This window comes from Molossus molossus, unplaced genomic scaffold (genome assembly GCF_014108415.1).
Source record: "Molossus molossus isolate mMolMol1 unplaced genomic scaffold, mMolMol1.p scaffold_m16_p_5, whole genome shotgun sequence".
NCBI classification, from domain to species: Eukaryota; Metazoa; Chordata; class Mammalia; order Chiroptera; family Molossidae; genus Molossus; species Molossus molossus.
In genome coordinates this window covers 12,834,272-12,854,597 of record NW_023425388.1, presented here as the reverse complement: position 1 = coordinate 12,854,597, position 20,326 = coordinate 12,834,272, and the positions used below count along the sequence as shown (strand labels likewise).

Here is a 20,326-nt window from a genome sequence, read left to right as displayed (position 1 = left end):
TAACCTATCCAAGCACGTGGGACGAGAAACAGAGTTTAATTAAAACATGGACCTAAATCGCAGACACACCCAAGTCTGGTTCTCCGTGACTGACCTGTCTACAGTCTGGTTGATGAAGCTGGTCAGCAGCCCTGCTGCACAGAGCAGCTGCTGCCGAATCATCTCCAGGCCCTGCTGCTGCTCTCGGAGATGCTCTGATTCTGGGGGCAGGTGCGCTACCTCCCTGGCCTCCAGCTCCCTCATCTTCTGCTGAAGTTGCTTGATCTTGTGCTCGTGACGCTGGCGCTGCAATTCTAACTCTCTCTGTTGTCAATGCAGAACAGAAAAGACCATCACACACATTCCAGAAACCTAGCCCTACACCACGGGGCTCCACCCAGCATCAGATTCAGGGGCTGGACTGCTCTGCACACCACCCCCAATGGGACCTCCATGCTGGGTGCTTCAAGTGTAACATGAGGTCAGAAGAGCCCCTGCCTCAGAGACAGCACAATCCAATTGCAAAATCTAAGGGATGAGGTTTTGTGTTTATTTCTGAGAACATCTAGACTTTCATAGGCCCAGGGTAAGCATGAGTACAAAGGAGAAGGGCAAGGACACTGACACCTGCAGGGACAAAGCCTCATAGGCCCAAGTTCTGGTCCCCTACTCTCAACACACACATTCATGTACATATCAACACACAGACACAGAACATGCATGTGCATATGCATACCATGAATCTGGGGGTCCCCTGGGGCCTCACTAACCGAAAACCCCCCAAATGGTACAACGTTCTCCCCCAAGGAGGTACTGGGAAAAGTCAGTCAGCAAGGATGCACTCCCTACCCAATACCCAAAACCTGAGTCTCCACTAGAAGAGTTAACCCTTCGACGGTGACCAGACTGGGCAGAGGCAGTTGGCCAAGGACAGCTCAGGGTAGAAGGGACTCCTCATGGGGAAGAGAAGTCCGTGTGACTGGAAATGAGCAGACAAGGCTCTGCCAAGCTGGGGACAGAACCTCTGGAGCCCAGAACCCAAGCTGAGCCTCCAGCTGCACAACCCCTGCACAGTGAGGATGACATGGCCGAGGTCGCCGGGTATGGGGTTTACAGAACCCCCCCCTTTCAGTGCATCACGAAAAACTGTTATAAATTTAACTCAGAAAACATTTCTTTGTAATTATGTCTTTTAAGTAATCATGTTATACCACTCAGTTTTATAAAGAAATATCAAAACTAAATTAAATAAAATTGTTTGGCGGAAACTTTATATGCGGTTTGGGGAGGTCATCTGAGAAGCACATGAAGGCTATAGACCCCTTTTCCCAGGAGAAAAAAAGGCCAACACACATTCATGCACAAAATCTTGAATGCATTCTGGGGTTCCTAAGTCACCAAAGCCCACCCAGGGACTTAATTCCACTCGCCTCCACAAAACAACTGGGGATGCCATCTGGCTGCACACTGCTCCACTTTTCAAGACATCTGGTGATAAACATCACAACTATTTAAAAGGTTAACACAGTGAAAAATATTAATCATACTGACACATGCTACAACATGGACAAACCTTGAAAGCATGAAAGAAGCCAGACACAAAAGGTCACTAAATCTGTATGATTTCCATCTAGAGCTGGAAAGTAGATTAGTGGTTGCGTGGGGCTAGGATGGGGAATAGGGAGCGACTGCTCATGGGGATGGGGTTCCATGTTGGAGTGATGAGCATGTTCTAAAACTGACTGTAGTGATGGTTGAACAGCTCTTTCAAAATACCAAAAACCAGTGAATTATGCCACTTACACGCGTAAACTCAATGGTATGTAAGTTGTATCTCAGTAAAGCTGTTAAAAATACTAATTATTTCCCTCATGTTAACTTACTGATTATATAGCATTTGGAATATTGTATCATTTAGAAACCTAGAGTTTTGTTCTTAGAAACACATATTCATTTCTCAACTTTCATGGCAGGCTAACTTCTGGAAAAAAAACTAGGCCATTCATTTTCATTGTGCATTTTTAAAAACTTTTTATAATCTGTAAAAACAAAAATTGTGAAAGTTTTTTTTCCAAGTTTTTAGAAAATATTTTTTAAACAGGTCAAAATAAATGTCAATCCATGAGAAGGCACAGGATATAATTTCCTTAGAAACAAAGGCTTTTGTTTGACAGAAAATGTATCTAAAACTAAGGCCCATCTAAAAAATAAAAGAGGGAATACTACCCAGCCCATCAGGTGAGGCCCAAATCATCCTGATTTCAAAAACCAAAGATATCACAAGTAAATAAAACTGCAGATCAATGTCCCTTATGAATACAGATGCAAAATACTAGCAAACTGAATCTAGCACCATATAAAAATAATTATACACCAAAATCAAGTGGAATTCATCCCAAGGAATGCACAGATGGCTTGACATATGAAAATCAATGTAATACACCATATCAATAGAAGAAAGTTCAAAAACCATAGATCTCAAAAGATACTGAAAAAGCAAAATCCAATATACTCTTATGATTAAAAATAATGAAGATTTAAAAAGCTAGCAATAGAAAAGAATTTCCTCAGAAACAGGATATCTCAAAAATCCCATAACTCCCATCTACTTGAAGGGGAAAGACTGTCTGCTCGCCCTACAGTCAGTGAGGAACAAGGCACGATATTGCCTCACCACTTCCATCAATGTTGCATCGTAAGGTCTAGCTAGGGCAGTCAGGCAGGAAGAGGAAATGAAGACATCAGATGGAAAAGGAAAACTATGCCTATGTGCAATGACATGATCTTGTACATGGAAAATCCCAGAGTCCATTAAAAAATACTAGGACTAATGAACAAGTACAGTTAGGTTGAGGGACACAAGTTCAGCATACAAAAGTCAACTGGACTGCTGCTGTACACCAGCAATGAACAGTCTGAAGTAAAACTAAGAAAAAATTCCATTTATAGCAACATCAAAAACAATAACATACTTAGCATAAGTTTAACAAAAGTACAAAGCTTATCATCTTAAAGTTACAAAAAACTGTTGAAAGACATTAAAAGACCTACATGAATGGAGAGATCTCATTTCACAGGTGGGAAGAACATGATGAAGGTGACAATATTTCTCAAAGCAACCTAAAGAGCTGGTGCAATGCCTGTTACAACGCCAATGGCCTTTTTTACAGAAACAAGTCAGTCCTCAAACGCGTGTGAAACTGCCAGAGTCCCCTAGATCCAAACGACCGTGAAAAAGAACAAAGTAAAGAGATGTACACTTCCTGACTTCCAATTCTGCCATAGAGTTGCAGTGGTTACTGCTTCTAGCATAGGACATTACAGGCAAGCTGAATAGTAGGGACCAGAACAAACCCCCCATTCTGCGGGTCACCCTAACCCTATCAACTTGGTTGCTAAGTGTTGATATTGGCCAAGGGCGGCTCTCACCAGTTTCTCCTTGTCTCTCTGCCACTTCTTCCACTTGTCCGCATCTGCCCGACTCTGCCTTGTCTCCACTCTTCTCCTTGTGTCCTTGAGTCCTCCTTGCTCTGCCAACCTCGTGTGTAACTGCTCTAACTTTGCCTGCAGCCATGTGGGCTTCTCCCTCTCCCTGTCCCGATCACAGCTCGGCTCTGGTTTGGGGGTCCGCAGGGCCTGCACAGTGGACCTCAGCTTGGCACTCACCTCCTTCTCTCTCTCAAGCTCTGCACAGCGCCTCCGAACCTCAGCCTCCAGCTGCTGCTGAGCACACACAGCATGCTGTTGTACTTTCTCCAGTGCTGCCTGCAGCTCTGCCACCCGGGTCGTCTCATCTTTCAGCTTCCGCAGCAGCGCACGGTGCACCTGTGTCTCCTGGTGAGCACAGGCCTCCTGTGCCCGCCGGCTCAGCTGCTCTGTCAGGACTCGCTCGTGCTGCAAGGCCTCAGACAGCTCCAGCGAGCGGCCCTGCGCAGCCTCCAAGTTCCGGTGTAGCTTGGAGAGCCGGCTCCGCTCCTGCGCCAATAGTGCCTCACAGCGCGAGGACTCAATCTGCAGCTCTTTTTGAAGGTTGTCCTTTGCTGTCTGCTCATGTTTCAGTGCTACACATAGTCGATTATTCTGAGCATATTGCTTCTCCAAAGATATTCTTAAGTCCTGGATCAGGGAAATATAAAATGGAAAAATAAAATCTAAAGAAAAGTACCTAAAACCGTTTTCCTGCCCAAGTTTCTGTTTCTATTCTTTGGCCAGCAATTATACCTTTTGAAATTTACCTTGTGGATGAAAGAAGTATGTATGGCTGACCCTTCAACCACGTGGGTGTTAGGGGCACCGACCTCTCTTGAAGTCAGAAATCTGCATGTAACTACAGTTGGCCCTCTGCATGTGCCAATCCCCAACTACAAAGCTGACCCTTGGAACAATGCAGGTTTGAAGCGCCCCAGTCAAATGAACCAGCAGTCAAGTGAAAATCCACAAATAAGTAGACCCACATAGTTCAAAACTGTGTTTTTTAAGAGAACTGTGTAATCATTTTTGTTACTTTTTTTGATAAATGCACATATACATCCTGGGTTCATTCTCCCTTCCTTAGAACCACAATATCCAGGACACTAGAAGACACACATGCAGTTTGCACTGAACGATGGCCCGTGTTGTTAAAGACAGCTTCGCCCAAACCGGGAAACTGATGGTCAGCTTGGCCAGGACTACAGAACACCTGCTGGACACGTGGTTATCAAGCTGCCAAACAAAACACTAATTCACACACACCATGCATCCCAAGAAGGAGCTGGGTCACTGCCATTTATCTGGTTAACACAGGCTTCTGAGGCTGTACCTTGTGCGAAGACCAGCCAAGAGGCTGCGTCCACCCTGCAGAACCAAACTCTCAGAGATGGTGGGGACATGTGTGGCACAGCACTGGCATCATGGTCATCACACAGTCTGTCACTGCAAAGCTGCCGAATGTTGTACCTGAAGACGCTGCCGAATGTTGTACCTACCTCACTACCTCAAAATCCTATCACCTGGGCCTGCTTTCCCCAACAAGAATGAGAGGCAGCATCAACGAGAATGGCCTCCCAGCTCCCACCCCTGGCTGGTATAGTGACGAGGCCAGCCCTGGTCCCCTCACCTCCAGAGCCTTGGAGTTCTGGCCTTCCCTCTGCAGGTGCTGCAGCTGCTCCTGCTCCAGCCGGCTTTGCAGGGCATGCTCCTTCTGGCGCTCGCCCTCCAGCTCCTGAAGTGCAGCCTTCAGGTCGTTCTCCTTGCTGTCTAGTACGGACCTGTGCAGGAAGAGAGGCTATCATGCCCATGTTGTCCAACACTCTGAGGAGACACAGACTGGCCTTCAGGGGCCGGGGGCTCCCAGGATGAGGACAGTGGGCCCTGTTGCTTCCTTATTATCTGCACACATGCTCAGTCCTGCCTTCCCGCTCTAAACACACAGGATCAGGGCATCTTTGTCCAACACCTACCAAGCATGCAGCACCCACAAGTCATGACACCACAGGCTCTGTAACCTCACTGCCAAGAAAGATGTATTGAGAACTATGTGACTTCCATTTATTCTTCTAAAAAAAGTCTGACGACAGCCTGGGGGTTAGCAGGCTGCGTATCACGAAGGCAGTGCCAGTGCCGTACCTCAACTGGAGAACCTCCTTCTGCACGTCACTGAGAGACTTCAGCAGCCTCTCATTGTCCTGTTTACACTCACAAAGCTCAGATTTCAAAGCTTTGACTGCATTCTGCTCCACCAACAGCAGCTTCCGGACGTTATTTGCTTTCTCTTGCTCTTCATTGAGGGTTTTCTGCAGATCACTCACTATACATTTTTCCTGCTCAACTTTATATGCCAGTAATTCAACTAAGAAAAAAATTAAAGAACATAAAGTAGGATTATTCATGAGTCCAAAGAGAGCTGTACAGATGATTTAATTACAGACATGCCAATAAGGGCACAGGGAGAATGACGTTTCTGTAACCAAAAAAACCATCGCTTCTGATGGTGCCAGGACACTCAGGGATAGATTCCTTCTGCCTGTTGCTGGTTCCTCCACCATGCATGGTACCAGACCTCACCCTACTGGCTGGGGCGCACCCAAAAACTCGTGGGCAGAAAGCATGCATGATACACATAGGCCATGATGGCCATGCGAACACAATATGGTTCCCTAGGGTGGGCCACACGCCCTCTCTGCCCCTGCAACAATTCAGACCTGGGGTCTCCCTGGAGGCAAAGTATGGACTAAGCCAAGATGGATCTGCATGTGGGAGGTGGCTCAGAGCAGAAAAGCCAAGTATGACCATCCCTGTGGTCATTTTAAAATGCCATGCTACCTGCCACTCCTATGTTAAATGCCTCCCACCATAGACAACTCCAGTCCAGATGGCTTCAATACAGAATTCTCTCAAAACTTAAGAAATAAATCTAGTTCTATAAAAACTCCTCTGAAAAACAGAAGAAGCAGACAGATATCAATCGTCCATGAGGCTGATACTACTCCAATAACAAAACCAGAAGAAAGAAAACTACAGACTAGTATCTCTCATGAATGCAGATGCAAAATATGAGCAAACTCACCCAGAAATGCACAAAGGATAATGCCACAGAGAGGGGTCAAGCCAAAATGCAAGACTGCTCCAACTAGACAGACTTAGTTGGCCATCATTCAGCTTCCAAAACTAAGAAGGGACTTGCCAGAGCTGATAGAGGGCATCTGTGAGGATCACAGTTAACTTCCTATTTAAGGCTAAGGCATGGATAGAGTGCTTCCTTCCCCTGTGGCCAAAAGCAGGGACAGACACTCCATTCACTGCGTGCTCAAGGGCCTGACTGGTGGTCAGCAAGAGAAAAGGGTAGATGAGAAAAACAAAATGGTTTTTATTCACAAGTGCCATGAGGGTCTATATTTAAAAAAAAAAAAAATCTAATTAAGTGTACAAACTACAAACAGCTACTTAAGTCCTGCGACTCTCCTAAACATGGTCCTGCTGGTACCCAGCACACCTGCTCAGAGACCAGCCCCCCACACTGCCTACTGGGACCCTTGGCAAAGCCTCTGCCCTGACTGGTCTCTCGGAGTCATTTTTACTCAGAGTTCTATGAACTAAGCAATGTTGCAGCCAGTGTTCTGATGAGGCTGAAAGTTCCTGTACTTAAGGACCTAGAGAAACCAGGATGTCACTGTTGCCACCAGATCCAGCTCTGGGCAGTCCAGAGGGGGTTCGCTAACCTGCATGCTACCTTACCCACCAGGTGAACCTCAGGGCTGGGACTCGAGGGGTTATACCCACCCTGCCTGCGCAGCTGGTGCTCTTGCTGGCTCCCACGGGCCTCTGCATTAGTCAGCGCTGCACACAGCTGCTGCAGCTTCTCCTGGTTCTGCAGGTGCGTCAGCCGCAGTTGGGCTCGCAGGGCCTGGATCTCGGACAGCAAGCTGCTCCTGTCAGATTGACGTAGGTGCTCCAAGGACTTCTCCTGCAGGTCCCCCTGGAGACCAGTTAAAAGGAGGACAGCAGTCAGGTAGAAAGGCTCTGCAGGGAGGGCGTGCCCACCCCCATGGGGAAAACAGGATGAGAAGGGAGCATGTCCCAAGTGCTGGTGGCTCCGGGCAGGAGCAGCCCACTCTCTGCACACTCAAGCCTCCAATGTTGCTGGATAAGCTGCTGACTCTGTTTGAGTCCCTAACTGCAGGTAAGAATGCAGTTGGCTGAGGACATGAGTGACCTTCCACCCTCAGAACCTTGGTCTGTACCCGGGAGCTGCTCTGACCTACCGTGCACCCTGATTCAAAACTTATGTCCTCTCCCACCAACCTCCAACCCTGGGTTCAGGGCTCACAACCTGGGGCAGCCTAAAAATGCTTTTGCTTTCACAGAAAGGCCAGTTATTTCTAGAACAGAACGAGGTGTAAAGGAGAGTAGAGACATATGATTCTCCTTCAGTGTTGTAGAATTCTTGCAGAAACATGGTGTTACACTTGGTCTGAAACAGGGTTTCCCCTCAGTTATAGTCACGTTCCCAGGTCAGCTGAAACAGGGTTAAGCTCCGAGGTAAACCAGACCAAGTTTACCTGTTCCTGGACCACCTTCTGCAGTCTCTCTACCAGGGCGCCATGGGCCCTGGGGCCAGAGCCACAGAGTTGTGGCTGCAGCTCCACCGTCAGCATCTCCCGCTCCTTTTCAAATGCCTCCTGAATGACCTGCAGGAATTCTCCTCTCCAGTCGAGGCAGGTGTCAGAAGGTTCCTGAAATTGGAACAAGAAGCTGAGTGTTTGCAACGGATGCATCTGTGGGTTAGAACAGGAGCCACCCCTACAGGAGAGGAAACACATGAGCACCCAACAGTCCACACACAGCATGCTGCCATCTGAGCAGAGAAATCACTGGTGAAACAAGGTCAAACAAAGTCAGCAGTCAAACCTCTTTTTTCCAACACAAGGCCCTGGGTCTAGAGAAGGCCCAAGGTCAGAAATGACGCTGGGTGGGGGTGTGTATGTGCGCATGCACAGGTGGCCACCCTCTGGCCATCTGCTCTGGACCTCCTCCCCTGCAGGTCCATCCTAGGGGCCCATCCATACTCCCTCCAAAGCCCATGGCACGCTGGCTCCCCTTGGACATGGTTCACATTTGGCCCTCGCTTCTGCATTGCCCCCTCTCCTGGCCAGCCTGGCTCCCTGGCTGCAGAGTGGACACTGAGATCCTGTGGGCTTGAGCCTGGACCCCAAACCCACCTCCTGGAAGCCTCTGCTGCCCTAATAAGGGCCCAGAAGAGGCCAGCATGTGGCTAGTGCCTAGAAATGCCAGTGAGAGGGTGGTTGGTTCCTGCCACCACTGACCACCTCTTTCCCTATTCCTGCTTATTTTACTAAACAATTCACTCAGACTGGTCCAAACTCACTGTTTCTCTGTACCTTAGTGCCCTGTTGGTGTGTTGGGGTTAGGTGCCCCCTCAGAGCTGGCACTGCCTGCAACGGGCCTTGGCCACTCCTCAGAAAGTGCTCAATGGGTGCACTTGGCTCGCCCTTGCTCAGTGCGCTGGGGTATCCATGGTATTCAGACAGGGCCAGGATATGGTGGCTCTCATCATACACCATCTGCAGCAAAGCCTACAACAGGACAAGCATTTCAGAAAGGAGGAAAAGCAGCTTGAAAGCACTCATCCATTCACTGTCCTGCCCTCGCCCTGAACATTTGCTGGGGCCACCTGCATGGTACTCACGTGGCCTCTGTACCAAAGAGCAGAACCTGCTGTTCTATGAGGTTTTCAAACCTCCCTCGCCCATAACCATCAGAGACAGCAGCAAATTGGTTTTGAGAAAGTGAATTTCTGTATAAGCCACTCCAAGGACAATCCCCATGATTTAGCCATCCCATTTGTTCTTATACAGTGAACACCATCCCTCCCCTAAGCCTAAAAGAAGCTCAGAGCAGGGCTTCAGGCCAGCTTCTGCAGAGAGGTCACAAAGACTCCATGCACTTTCCTGGCTCTCCTGGGACCACAACTGTCACACTATGAGGAAGCCCCATGGGGAGGTGTGTACATGTGTCCCAGCTAATGGGTGACACCTCAGATAGCACCAGGCCAGCTACTGACCACTCTGACCCTCTAATGCCCCCAAAGGATGTAAACAAACAGTCCCCAATGTGCCCTGAGTTCTTGCCCCACGGTCTGTGAGCACAGGAGAAGGTCCTTTATTATAGAGCATGAGGAACTGGGCATGCATCTATGTCCTGCCCAAGGAGTCTTAGAGAGGAGGAAAGCTGTCCTCATGGAGAAGCTGAGCCATCTGAGCAGAGCGTGATCCTCATGCAACACCCTGAGGCCAACGGTGCAGTTACAGAATGGACCAGAGATGGTGCCCACCAACGCACTTTGCCCCACTCCCACAGCCCATTACCTTAACTTGCTTCGGGTGGACTTCTTTCATGGCTTCCAGTGGCTGTTGGAAACTTCCCAAGGCAGGGGGTGACACTGCAGGACTAGCAGTGGGAGCTTCAAGTCCTCCTGTACCTTGGTTTAGTGTCTCTCCACACCCAGAGCCATCACCTAAAAAAACACTACCAAGTCAGGATCTAAAACTGCAGTTCTGCCCTGGCCGGTTTGGCTCAGCGGTTAGAGCGTCGGCCTGCGGTCCTGAGAGACCCGGGTTCGGTTCCCGCTAAAGGGCGCGTGCCTCGGTTGCAGTTTGTCCCCGGCCCTGGTTGGTTGTGCGGGTGGCAGCCACTCGATGTGTCCCTTTCACATCGATGTTTCTCTCTCTCTCTCTCTCTCTCTCTGTTCCTCTCTCTCCCTCCCACTCTACCTGAACAAAAAATGGAAAAATGTCCTCCGGTGAGGATTAAAAATAAATAAATAAATAAAACTGCAGTTCTCTCAGGGGCATTCCTGGGTACACTCGGTAGAATGCTGAGGGTTGTCAGACCCCCTTCCCCCACTGGCCTGTGCCATGTGAGGCTGGGCCCCGAAACACCCAGAGGCCTCTACAGCTGAAATCTTCTCCCGGAAAAAAAATCAATGAACCACAAAGATCATAAAAATATTTTTATGAAAACATCAGATGAGAACTACATACACTAAATAAGAAAAAGTGTATTTTGCACATTTAAAATGTTAATGTTCATGAAACATAAACCTTCAGTCATTTTTGCATAGATATGGATGTGTGTTTCCTCATCCCCAAAGACAAAACTGGCAGGACTCTGCAAAGCAAGTGCTGTGGCTGAGACACACACAAACCCAAGGACGGGGTAAAGACAGGACGGAAACCCAGCCCTTGAGGACAAAGAGAGTGGGTAGGAGGAGGATGGGAAGTAGAAGATGCCAATAGTAAGGACAGGTTGGGATCAGGTAGATAAGTAGAAGATGTCTAGTCAGGAAAAGGTGAACATGCCTAACCTGGGGAGGGTAGGAGGGACAGGGGGAGAAAAACCCTAAAATCAGTCATTAGGGCTGGGGAACCCCGAACCAGGTCTGGAATTAGAGGCTCCAGGAACTTCTGTCCAATAGGGGCCTCAAATCAGAATTCAAAATCTTTCAGAAGAGCACAGGCTCCTGATCCATTCCTAAGCCCTACTGCTCGCAGCCAGTACAGGAAGGCTGGAAACACATGCTCTGGAAAATGGAGGGGGCACCCAATGAAAAAGCAGTTTCAGATCTTCTGGCTACTCCTTCCCAACAGCACCCAGCTTGGGGCAGGGAGAACTTTGGGGGACTGTTGGCAAGGCCCCTTGGCACTGAGCTTTCTGACAGTTGGTCAGGCTGCCCTGCTGAGTAGTACAGATTCTCAAACAGGCTGAAGAATGTTCAAACAGAAAAGACAGAGAGAAATGAAGACAGAGAAAGGCAGCACACACAAACAAGGTAAATGTCAGCACTGGGGAACCTGTGAAGGATATGCAGGAACTCTCGATGCTCTCTGGACTCTAAAACTAAAAATTAAGAGTTTTCAAAAAAAGATAATGAACTCACTGTTTTCAATTCCATTGCTTTTTCCTTTTAACCCAAGAGGAGGTGATCTTGACTTTTCTTGAGAATCAAGAGACGTTATAAAATCCTCAACATCTTTCTCCTATTCAAATAAGTAGAATTTTAAATTATCATAAAATAACTTACTACATCATAAAGTTGAATTTGCCTGATGAAAACTTTCTAAGGCCTGAATTTATCATCTTCCCACAAAGAACCCAAACAAAAGTGTCCAAAGCTATGGACACAGTGCAGTCACATGCTTCTAATATAATAATGTAATCATATTCACCCACAGTGCTCTAGGAATATTTTAAAGAAGTCACTAGCAAATATTTCAGATTAAAATATTTTTTCATGAAATGGTACTATTTGGATACTTCAAATAAAACATATCCCCACATTTATCTTTTATTTTATCTAACTCAAGATAAACAAAATACCAAAACTATGTTAGGAAAAACATAATCTAACAAAAATAATAAACTGAAGTACTCTTGAAATTAATTAGCACTACATGTGGAACCTGTTACATATGTAATACAATTAAAAATTAATCTAAAAAACATATTCTAAACAAAGAATCCATATGCAAACTACACTCAAAGATGAGTTTATGACTGTACTTCTCAAAGTCAGCGTTAGTTAAGAAACTTAGTCCTAGGGTGAATTTCTGAGTAGGATAAATTCATCTCATATACTTCCAAAAATCACTTAAATGTCTAAATATTCATATTAGAGTAGATTAGGGCAAGTCCTGCAAAAGCTGACAGTCCCTACACACAGCTGACCAGGGAACTGTGAAGTGTTTACCCACACCCAGCCCACAGGAGGTGAACCAACAATGGTTGCCGTTGTGACACCATGGGCCATGCAGACACAATCCCATGGGCACACACTTGGGCCCTGGGAACTCTACAGACAATGAACCAGGACAGCACCCGGGGAAGCCAACCTACCACAGCCATACGATGCACATGATGGTCAGCGGAGGAAGCCCTGTCTGCAGCCAATGAAGACTCTGCCCAACAAGGGGCCTTTACAACTGTTGACCCGCCAAGGGAACACAGCAATTCTGATGGGTCAGCCTGGAGCAGTGAGGCACTCCTCCTGTCCTTTAGGGAAGCATCCAGGCTGTGCTGGCTCAGGGCATCCAAGCAGGGTGTCAGGGGCAGGCTGGGTGATGGCTCAAGCATTGAGTCCTTCCTCACAACCTCTGGGGAGCTCCAGGAGGACAGGTCCATAACGCTAAGTGCATTCTTCAAGGGCTCAGCCTCGTCGGTTAAATCATGGGAGCTACTTGGCAAGTCCACCTGTAAACAAAGTGACCCATCCTGCAAATCTACCTCGTCTTCCAGGGGAACATTTGGCATTTCATATTTTATCAGTGAATCCTGATTTCCAACAATGTCAATTAGATCTTGTTTGAGTTTATTGATATTAAATGCATCAACAGGAGGCAATTTGTCAGTTTCTTCATGGTTACTGGAAGTACCACCTGAACTGTTTTCTAAACCATGAGAAAATGCCAATGGCTGTTGAGAGTTCACATCCTCTGTCTCGATGTTCTGGAAAGTCATAGAACATATCAGACGGTTCAGTTTTTCTTGAAGCTGTTTCACCTGAGTTATGAGATCAATTTTCTGCAGCTTAAAACCTTCCCATAGTTTTTCCTTATCCTACAAGTAAAAAAGGACATGCGTACAGTAAAATAATTGCATTACACAGTATAATATTTGTATGTCTGAGCCAGTTTTATTAGCCAATTTCAGAGACTGAGCAATTAAGAATGAGATTCCATGATGAGCCCTTTGGTCCCTCTAGATTCTTATTTCGGTTTTTTAAATTTTTTAAAAGATAGGCCCTGGCCAGTTTGGCTCAGCAGTTAGAGCGTCGGCCTGCGGTCCGGAGAGACCCGGGTTTGGTTCCCGCTAAGGGCACGTACTTCGGTTGCAGTTTGTCCCCAGCCCTGGTTGGTCGTGCGGGTGGCAGCCACTCGATGTGTCCCTTCACGTCGATGTTTCTCTCTCTCTCTCCCTCCCACTCTATCTGTACAAAAAATGGAAAAATATCCTCGGGTGAGGATTAAAAATAAATAAATAAATAAATAAATTTTTTAAAAGATAGGATCAAGACTTAAAACTCTGTGCCTAGCCCTGGCTGGTTTGGCTCAGCAGTTAGAGAGTCAGCCCATGGACCGAACGGTCTCTGGTTCTATTCTGGTCAAGGGCATGTACCTGGGTTGCAGGTTCGATCCCGGCCCTGGTCAAAGTCATGTGGGAGGTAATCAATCAATATTTCTCTTTATTTCTCTCTCTCTCCCCATTCCTCCCTTCCACTCTCTCAAAAGTATCCTCAGGTGAGGATTAACAACCACCACCAATAATGCTCTGTGCCTAAAAGGCAACTATTGGAGAGTATTTTGGAAAGATGGCACAACAGAAAACACCAAGCGTCCATTTCCCCACCTGGACATCAACTGCATTGGCTGAATCCTGTCTGCTGTAACTGGAGTCAAACCTCAGTTCCCAAACATCTCCCATCTCGGGCAATTCACTTCTCAACCTGACAACCCTTTCATGCTGATACCTGTATGATCAGTTACACTTCCCTCAGGCAACAAAAGAGAGAATGCGTGAGTATGAGTCAGTTTACCGCTAAATCTCATGGTATTAATTAACATCTCAGGAAATTCTGCTGTATTTTCATTTTTTTGCTTTTGTGTTTGTTGCTGCTTATAATTATTAAAATTTTCTTTTACTATACATTTTATTCCCTTTTTGTTAAATTTTCATTTACATTTTGTGTCCTTTTTGTTTTTAAAGTACATTAGACATGTATTATATATAAGAAGGGTTAAAGCACAGAATCATTTGGGGTTCTGGAATGGATTAATTCAATTTATATTATTTCTAATAAAAAAATGATTTAGTTTTCAAACAGCCTTCCAGAACAAATTAACTTTGAGAACTGAGGTTTCACTGTATTTTGGAACTCCAGAGCCTGTGAAAGGTTTACAACTTCCAAAGGAAGGCTTGAATGATCAAATGTAGCCAATTTGGGTCAATTTTACCTCTAAGAAGAATAGTAGCACCAAGCTGACATGGCTTAGCGGTTGAGCGTGGACCCATACACTAAGAGGTCTCCAGTTCAATTCCCAGTCAGGGCACGTGCCCAGGTTGTGGGCCAAATCCCCAGTATAGAGCATGCAGGAGGCCGTCAATCGATGTTCTCTCTCATCGATGTTTCTATCTCTCTCTCTCCCTCCACCTTCCTCTCTCTCTAGAATCAATGAAGAAAAAAAAATTTTTTTAATAATTAAAAAAAAAAAAGAATAGTAGCTATCTGTCCTCCCACCCCCAAACACGATGTAGGCAACTATGTGTGTGTTCCTAATGCATCTTGTACACAGATTGTGGAATCCTGGGTAGGCAAAAAGGACACTATGCTCCAAAGATTGGAGGCCTGTGCTCTGAGTGCTATTTCTGATCACAGAGGTGCACACAGAGGTGGGAAGCATGATTGCAGCCCCTACTCCTCTGGTGGAAGTGATATCCAGGAGGTTTAAAGGGCTAGTGCCTTTGATTCTACCCCTGCATTTTTATTTTTATTTTTGGAAAGAAATTAAAAAGTGGGACATTCAAAATCAACTACATATACAGAGGAAATTAGAAAGTGATTGTGTATGTCCAGGAAAGGCATAGGCTAGGAAAAGATCTGAGAAGAGTTTAAGTTTATCACCTCAGGCTGTTCCTCAGCACAGAGACAGCCTACAACAAACAAACAAACATAATAAAAAACAAACACAACAAACCCTAAAGAAGAGGAAGACTCTGATTTCCAGATTTGCTACATTATTAAATTCAAATGTTCAACATTCAACAATAACTATAACAAAAACAATCACAAGGCACACAAGGAAACAGGAAAGTACAGCCCATTCAGAAGAGATAAATAAATCAACAGAAACTATCCCTAATACAGACTTTATAGTAGACCAAAGAGACAAAGACTGACACAATTGTCTCAAAGATGCTCAAAGAACTAAAAGAAGATATAGAGAAAGTAAAAAAACAAATGTATAAACAAAATAGAACCATCAATGAAGAGACAAAAAAAACTAAAAAGAAACCAAAAAGAAATTATGGAGCTGAAAAGTGCAATAATTGACTAATTGACATTAAAAAAAAAAAAAAAAAATTCACTAGAGGGTTTCAAAGACAAATTTTCAGAGGCAGAAGAAAAAATAGTGAACTTGAAGACAAAACAATGGAAAAAACTGAGTCTGAGGAAAATTTAAAAAAAATTAGAAACATGAATGGGGCCTAAGGAACCTGTTTGGGAAACCACAAAGTGAATCAACATACTCACTGTGGGAGACCCAGAAGAGAGGGAAGGCAGCAGAATATTTAAGGACATAATGAATGAAAACTTCCCAAATCTGATGAAAGAAATGAATGAATATAAACATCCAAGAAGCTCAACAAACTTCAAGAAAGATAAACTCAAAGAGACCCGCAATGACACACATCATAATCAAACTTTCGAAAGAGAGAATTTTAAAGACAGCACGAGCAAAATACATCATATACAAGGAATCCTCAGTAAGATCATCTTTAGATTTCTCATCAGACACTTAGGAGACCAGAGGACAGTGGGTCAATATATTCAAAGTGCTAAAAGAATTAAATAAAAAACCTGTGAACTAAGAATCCAATATCCAGCAAAACTATACTTCAGGAGTAAGGAATTAAGACATTCCCAGGAAAATAACAGCTGAGAGAGTTTGTTACCACTAGACCGGCCTGCAAGAAATACTCAAGGGAGTCCTGCAGGGTAAAATGAAAGGACACTACACAGTAACTCAAATTACATGGAGAAATAATGATCTCAATGAAGGTAACACATGAGAAATTATAAAAACTAATGCTACTATAACAATGGTTTGTAACTCCACATTTTGGTTTCATCATAATTTAAATATATTTTTTAAATATTAGTCTAAAAGAGTATTACTATAACTTTAGTTTGTAACTCCCCATTTATTTCCTGCATATTAAAAAGTTTAATGCATTTAAAAGTATTATTCATTTGTTTTGGAGCACACAGGTATAAAAATGTAATTTTGTAACATCGAAAACTAAAAAGGGTAAGGAAAGCTATAAATGATATGTTACTGGAGTTAAGGTGGTATAAATCCAGATCAGAGTGTTATAATGTTAGAATGCTAAGTGTAATCTCCATGGTAACCACAAAGAATATAGCTATACAATATGCACAAAGAGAAATGAAAAAGGAATTTAAATATTTCACTTTAAAAAAATCAACTCAACACAGGGAAAACAGTAATGAAGGAAATGAGGAACCAAAAAAATAAACCCTACAAGACATAGAAAACAAATTGCGAAATAACAAAAGTACATCCCTCCTTATCAGTAATTACTTTAAATGTAAATGAATTAAAGCTCTCCAATCAAAGATAAAGACTGGCAAAACTGATAAAACCACATGACCAAACTATATGTTGTCTACACGAAGCTCACTTCAGACCCAAAAACATGAATAGGTTGAACATGAAATGATGGAAAAAAATATTCCATGCAAATATGAACAAAAAAGGAATACTGGTGGCTATATTAACATCAAACAAAATACACTTAAACCAAGAAAGGTTATAAGAGGCAATCAGTCTTCAAAAATCTCCCAACAAAACAAAGCCCTAGATCTGATGGTTTCACTGGTGAATTCTATCAAACATTTAAAGAACTAGTCTTAATCCTTCTTAAATGTTTCCAATAAACTGAAAAAGTAGTACCAGTCTCAGAGGGCTTCACTGGTGAATTCACCAAACGTTTAAGGAAGAAATTATACCAATTCTCTAAAGTCTCTTTCATAGAACATAAGAAAAGGGAATGCCTCTTAATTCATTCTGTGGGGCATTTACCTTGATACTAAATTCAAACAGTACAAGAAACGAAAACTATAAACCAATATTCCTTATGAACATTTATGCAAAAATCCTCAACAAAATACTAGAAAACTGAATTCGACAGCATATTAAAAGGATTAGCCCTGGCCAGTTTGGCTCAGCGGTTAGAGCGTCGGCCTGCGGTCCGGAGAGACCCGGGTTCGGTTCCCACTAAGGGCACGTACTTCGGTTGCAGTTTGTCCCCAGCCCTGGTTGATCGTGCGGGTGGCAGCCACTCGATGTGTCCCTTCACGTCGATGTTTCTCTCTCTCTCTCCCTTCCTCTCTCTCCCTCCCACTCTATTTGTACAAAAAATGGAAAAATATCCACGGGTGAGGATAAAAAAAAAAAAGGATTAGATGCCTTGATCAAGTGGTGTTTATTTCTGGAATGCAAGGGTAGTTCAACACAGAAAAATCAATGTAATATACCATATTAACAAAATGAATGAAAAACATCACACAATCAATTGACGCACAAAAAGCGTTTGACAAAATTCAACACTCTTTTATGATGAAAATCATTCAACATAACTAGGAATAGAAAAAAACAATCTTAACAAAATTATAGCCATACATGAGAAACACAGTCGTGATAGACTAAAAGCTTTTCATCTAAGATAAAGAAAAGGATGCCCACTTTCACCATTTCTCTTCAAGATAGGACTGGAAACCCTAGCCAGAGCAATTAGGTAAGAAAAAGAAATAAAAGGCATCCAAACTGGAAAAAAAGAAGTTCACAGATGATATGGTCTTATATGTAGAGAGTCCTAAAGATTCCACACAAAAGTGTTAAAATTAATAAATAAATTCAGCAGTCACAGGATACAAAGTCAACATACAAAAATAAGTTGCATTTCTATACATGAACAATGAATAATCTGAAAATTTTTTTCAAAAATTTCCATTTATAATAGCAACAACCAAAAAATAAAAATAAAAATGAGCCAAGGAGGTAAAAGACTTACACGATGAAAAACTAAAAACACTGCTGAAATTAAGGAAGACATAAATAAATGAAAACACTTATCATGTTTATGAATTGAAAGACCTAATATTGTTAAGATGTCAATAATACTCTGCAACCTACAGATCAAAATGCCAATAACATTTTTTGAAGAAACAAAAACCCATCCTGAAATTCATATGAGATCTTAAAGAACCAAAGAATAGCCAAAACAATCATGAAAAGAAGATCAAAGCTGGAGGACTCACACTTCCTGATTTCTAAGCTTACAACAAAGCTACAGAAATCAAGTGTGTAGTACGGGCATAAAGACATATATATAGACCAATGGAACAGAATAGAGAGATCAGAAGTAAACCCTCATATATATTGTGAAATGATTTTCAACAAGGTTGCCAAGACCATTCAATGGGGAAAGGACAGTCTTTTCAACAATGCTGCTGGGAAAACTGGACATCCACATGCAAAAAAATATTAAGTTGAACCCTTTCAAAATATCATACACAAAAATTAACTCAAAATGGATCTAAGACTTAAATGTCAGACCTATAACTACAAAACTGAGAAGAAAAGATAGGACAAAAGCTTTTACAACACTGAAACTGGCAATAATTTCTTCGATATTGACACCAAAGGCACAGGAAACAAAAGGATAGACAAATTGGACATTATTAATTTTAAAAAAATCAGTGCATCAAAAGACACTATCCCTAGAATAAACAGGCATCTCACATTATAGGAGAAAATATTTGCTCATCACACATCTGAAGAGATTAATATCCAAAATATATAGAGAATTCCTGGAACTCATCAAAAAACAACCTAATTTTAAAAATGAACAAAGGACTTGAACAGACATTTCTCCAAAGATGTGCAAGGGACCAATAAGCACATGAAAAGATACCCACTATTGTCCTGGCCGGTTAGCTCAGTTGGTTAAGAGCATCGTCCTGATACACCAAGGTTGTGGGTTTGATCCCCAGTCAGAACACATAAAAGAAGTAATCAATGAATGTAAAAATGAGTGGAACAACAAATCGATGTTTCCCTCTCTCTCTCCTCCTTCTCTTCCTCTCTCTCTCTCAAAGAAAGAAAGAGAGAACGAAAAAAGGAAAGATATCCACTGTCACTATTCATTAGGGAAATGCAAATTAAGTCTAGCTCCTAGAGAGTGCTTAAATGAAACATGTAGCAAATTTCAAAGCAAATCTTAACTGCTACAAGAATATGATGGATTCAGAAAACATGTCACAGTCTACAGTCTAAGTAGTGTGTGTGTCACCTCAGCAAAAATGCCAGAGAGAAGACTGTCCATAATTGGCTCCACACCTGCTGTGCTAATCTCTCCTGAAAGAGGCCCAAGTACCTTCATTGTCCCCAATGCTTTGCCATGGTCCTCAGCACTCAAGTGCATTTCGTTTTTCACCAGGAGTAGCTCAGACTCCAGCTGCCTTTGGCAGACCGTGAGTACCGACATCACACTGTCTTGTTTGTGGAGATTGTGGTTTACCCTCACCAGGGCTTTGGCAGGCTGCAGATCATCTTTCACTGGACTCTACAAGAGGAAAAAAATGACAATGCTGTAAAGATGATGCTAAATACACAAAATGTCAGAGTGCAGAGAGGCTAACTGCGGGGTGGCCTCAGGCTCTGGGAGCTCTGAAACATGAGACCAAAACCAAGCTTCAGTCCTACTGCCTGATCATAAACCACAATAGGTCAGATATGCTGGAGGCTGAGGGCTCCAAGGACATGGGTGCCAGCTGTGGCAGAATGGAGTCTGCTCAACACAGAACCCTGAACTGATGAAGGGTGGGGGGTGCGGCAGGCAAGGAATCCTGAGTTCTACTCAAATACAAACTGGAGCATGTTCCAAAAAAATAAATAAGTTGGAAACATTTACACTGGAAATGTTAATGAAAAATAAACCATTTGTTAGGAATCTAACACAAGGGTGAGCTCCGTATCACTGAATGTTC

The 20,326-nt window shown here is 43.7% G+C and overlaps 1 protein-coding gene across 3 annotated transcripts in view; it reads right to left on the bottom strand.

Annotated features, from left to right (window-relative positions):
- Window positions 1-20,326, bottom strand: part of LOC118617119 (disco-interacting protein 2 homolog A) — a 275,837-nt gene that overhangs the window by 185,037 nt on the left and 70,474 nt on the right. For 2 of the 3 annotated variants that reach the window (XM_036242743.1, XM_036242746.1), the window contains exons 28-38: window positions 19,714-19,902; window positions 12,373-13,092; window positions 11,417-11,516; window positions 9,846-9,994; window positions 8,859-9,053; window positions 8,019-8,192; window positions 7,240-7,435; window positions 5,587-5,809; window positions 5,078-5,228; window positions 3,409-4,095; window positions 95-303 (exon numbers count right to left, since the gene is read on the bottom strand). In XM_036242743.1, the coding sequence (XP_036098636.1) occupies window positions 95-303; window positions 3,409-4,095; window positions 5,078-5,228; window positions 5,587-5,809; window positions 7,240-7,435; window positions 8,019-8,192; window positions 8,859-9,053; window positions 9,846-9,994; window positions 11,417-11,516; window positions 12,373-13,092; window positions 19,714-19,902 (2,993 nt within the window). The remainder of the gene's footprint in view (window positions 1-94; window positions 304-3,408; window positions 4,096-5,077; window positions 5,229-5,586; window positions 5,810-7,239; window positions 7,436-8,018; window positions 8,193-8,858; window positions 9,054-9,845; window positions 9,995-11,416; window positions 11,517-12,372; window positions 13,093-19,713; window positions 19,903-20,326) is intronic. The other variant, XM_036242747.1, reaches the window with a different exon arrangement.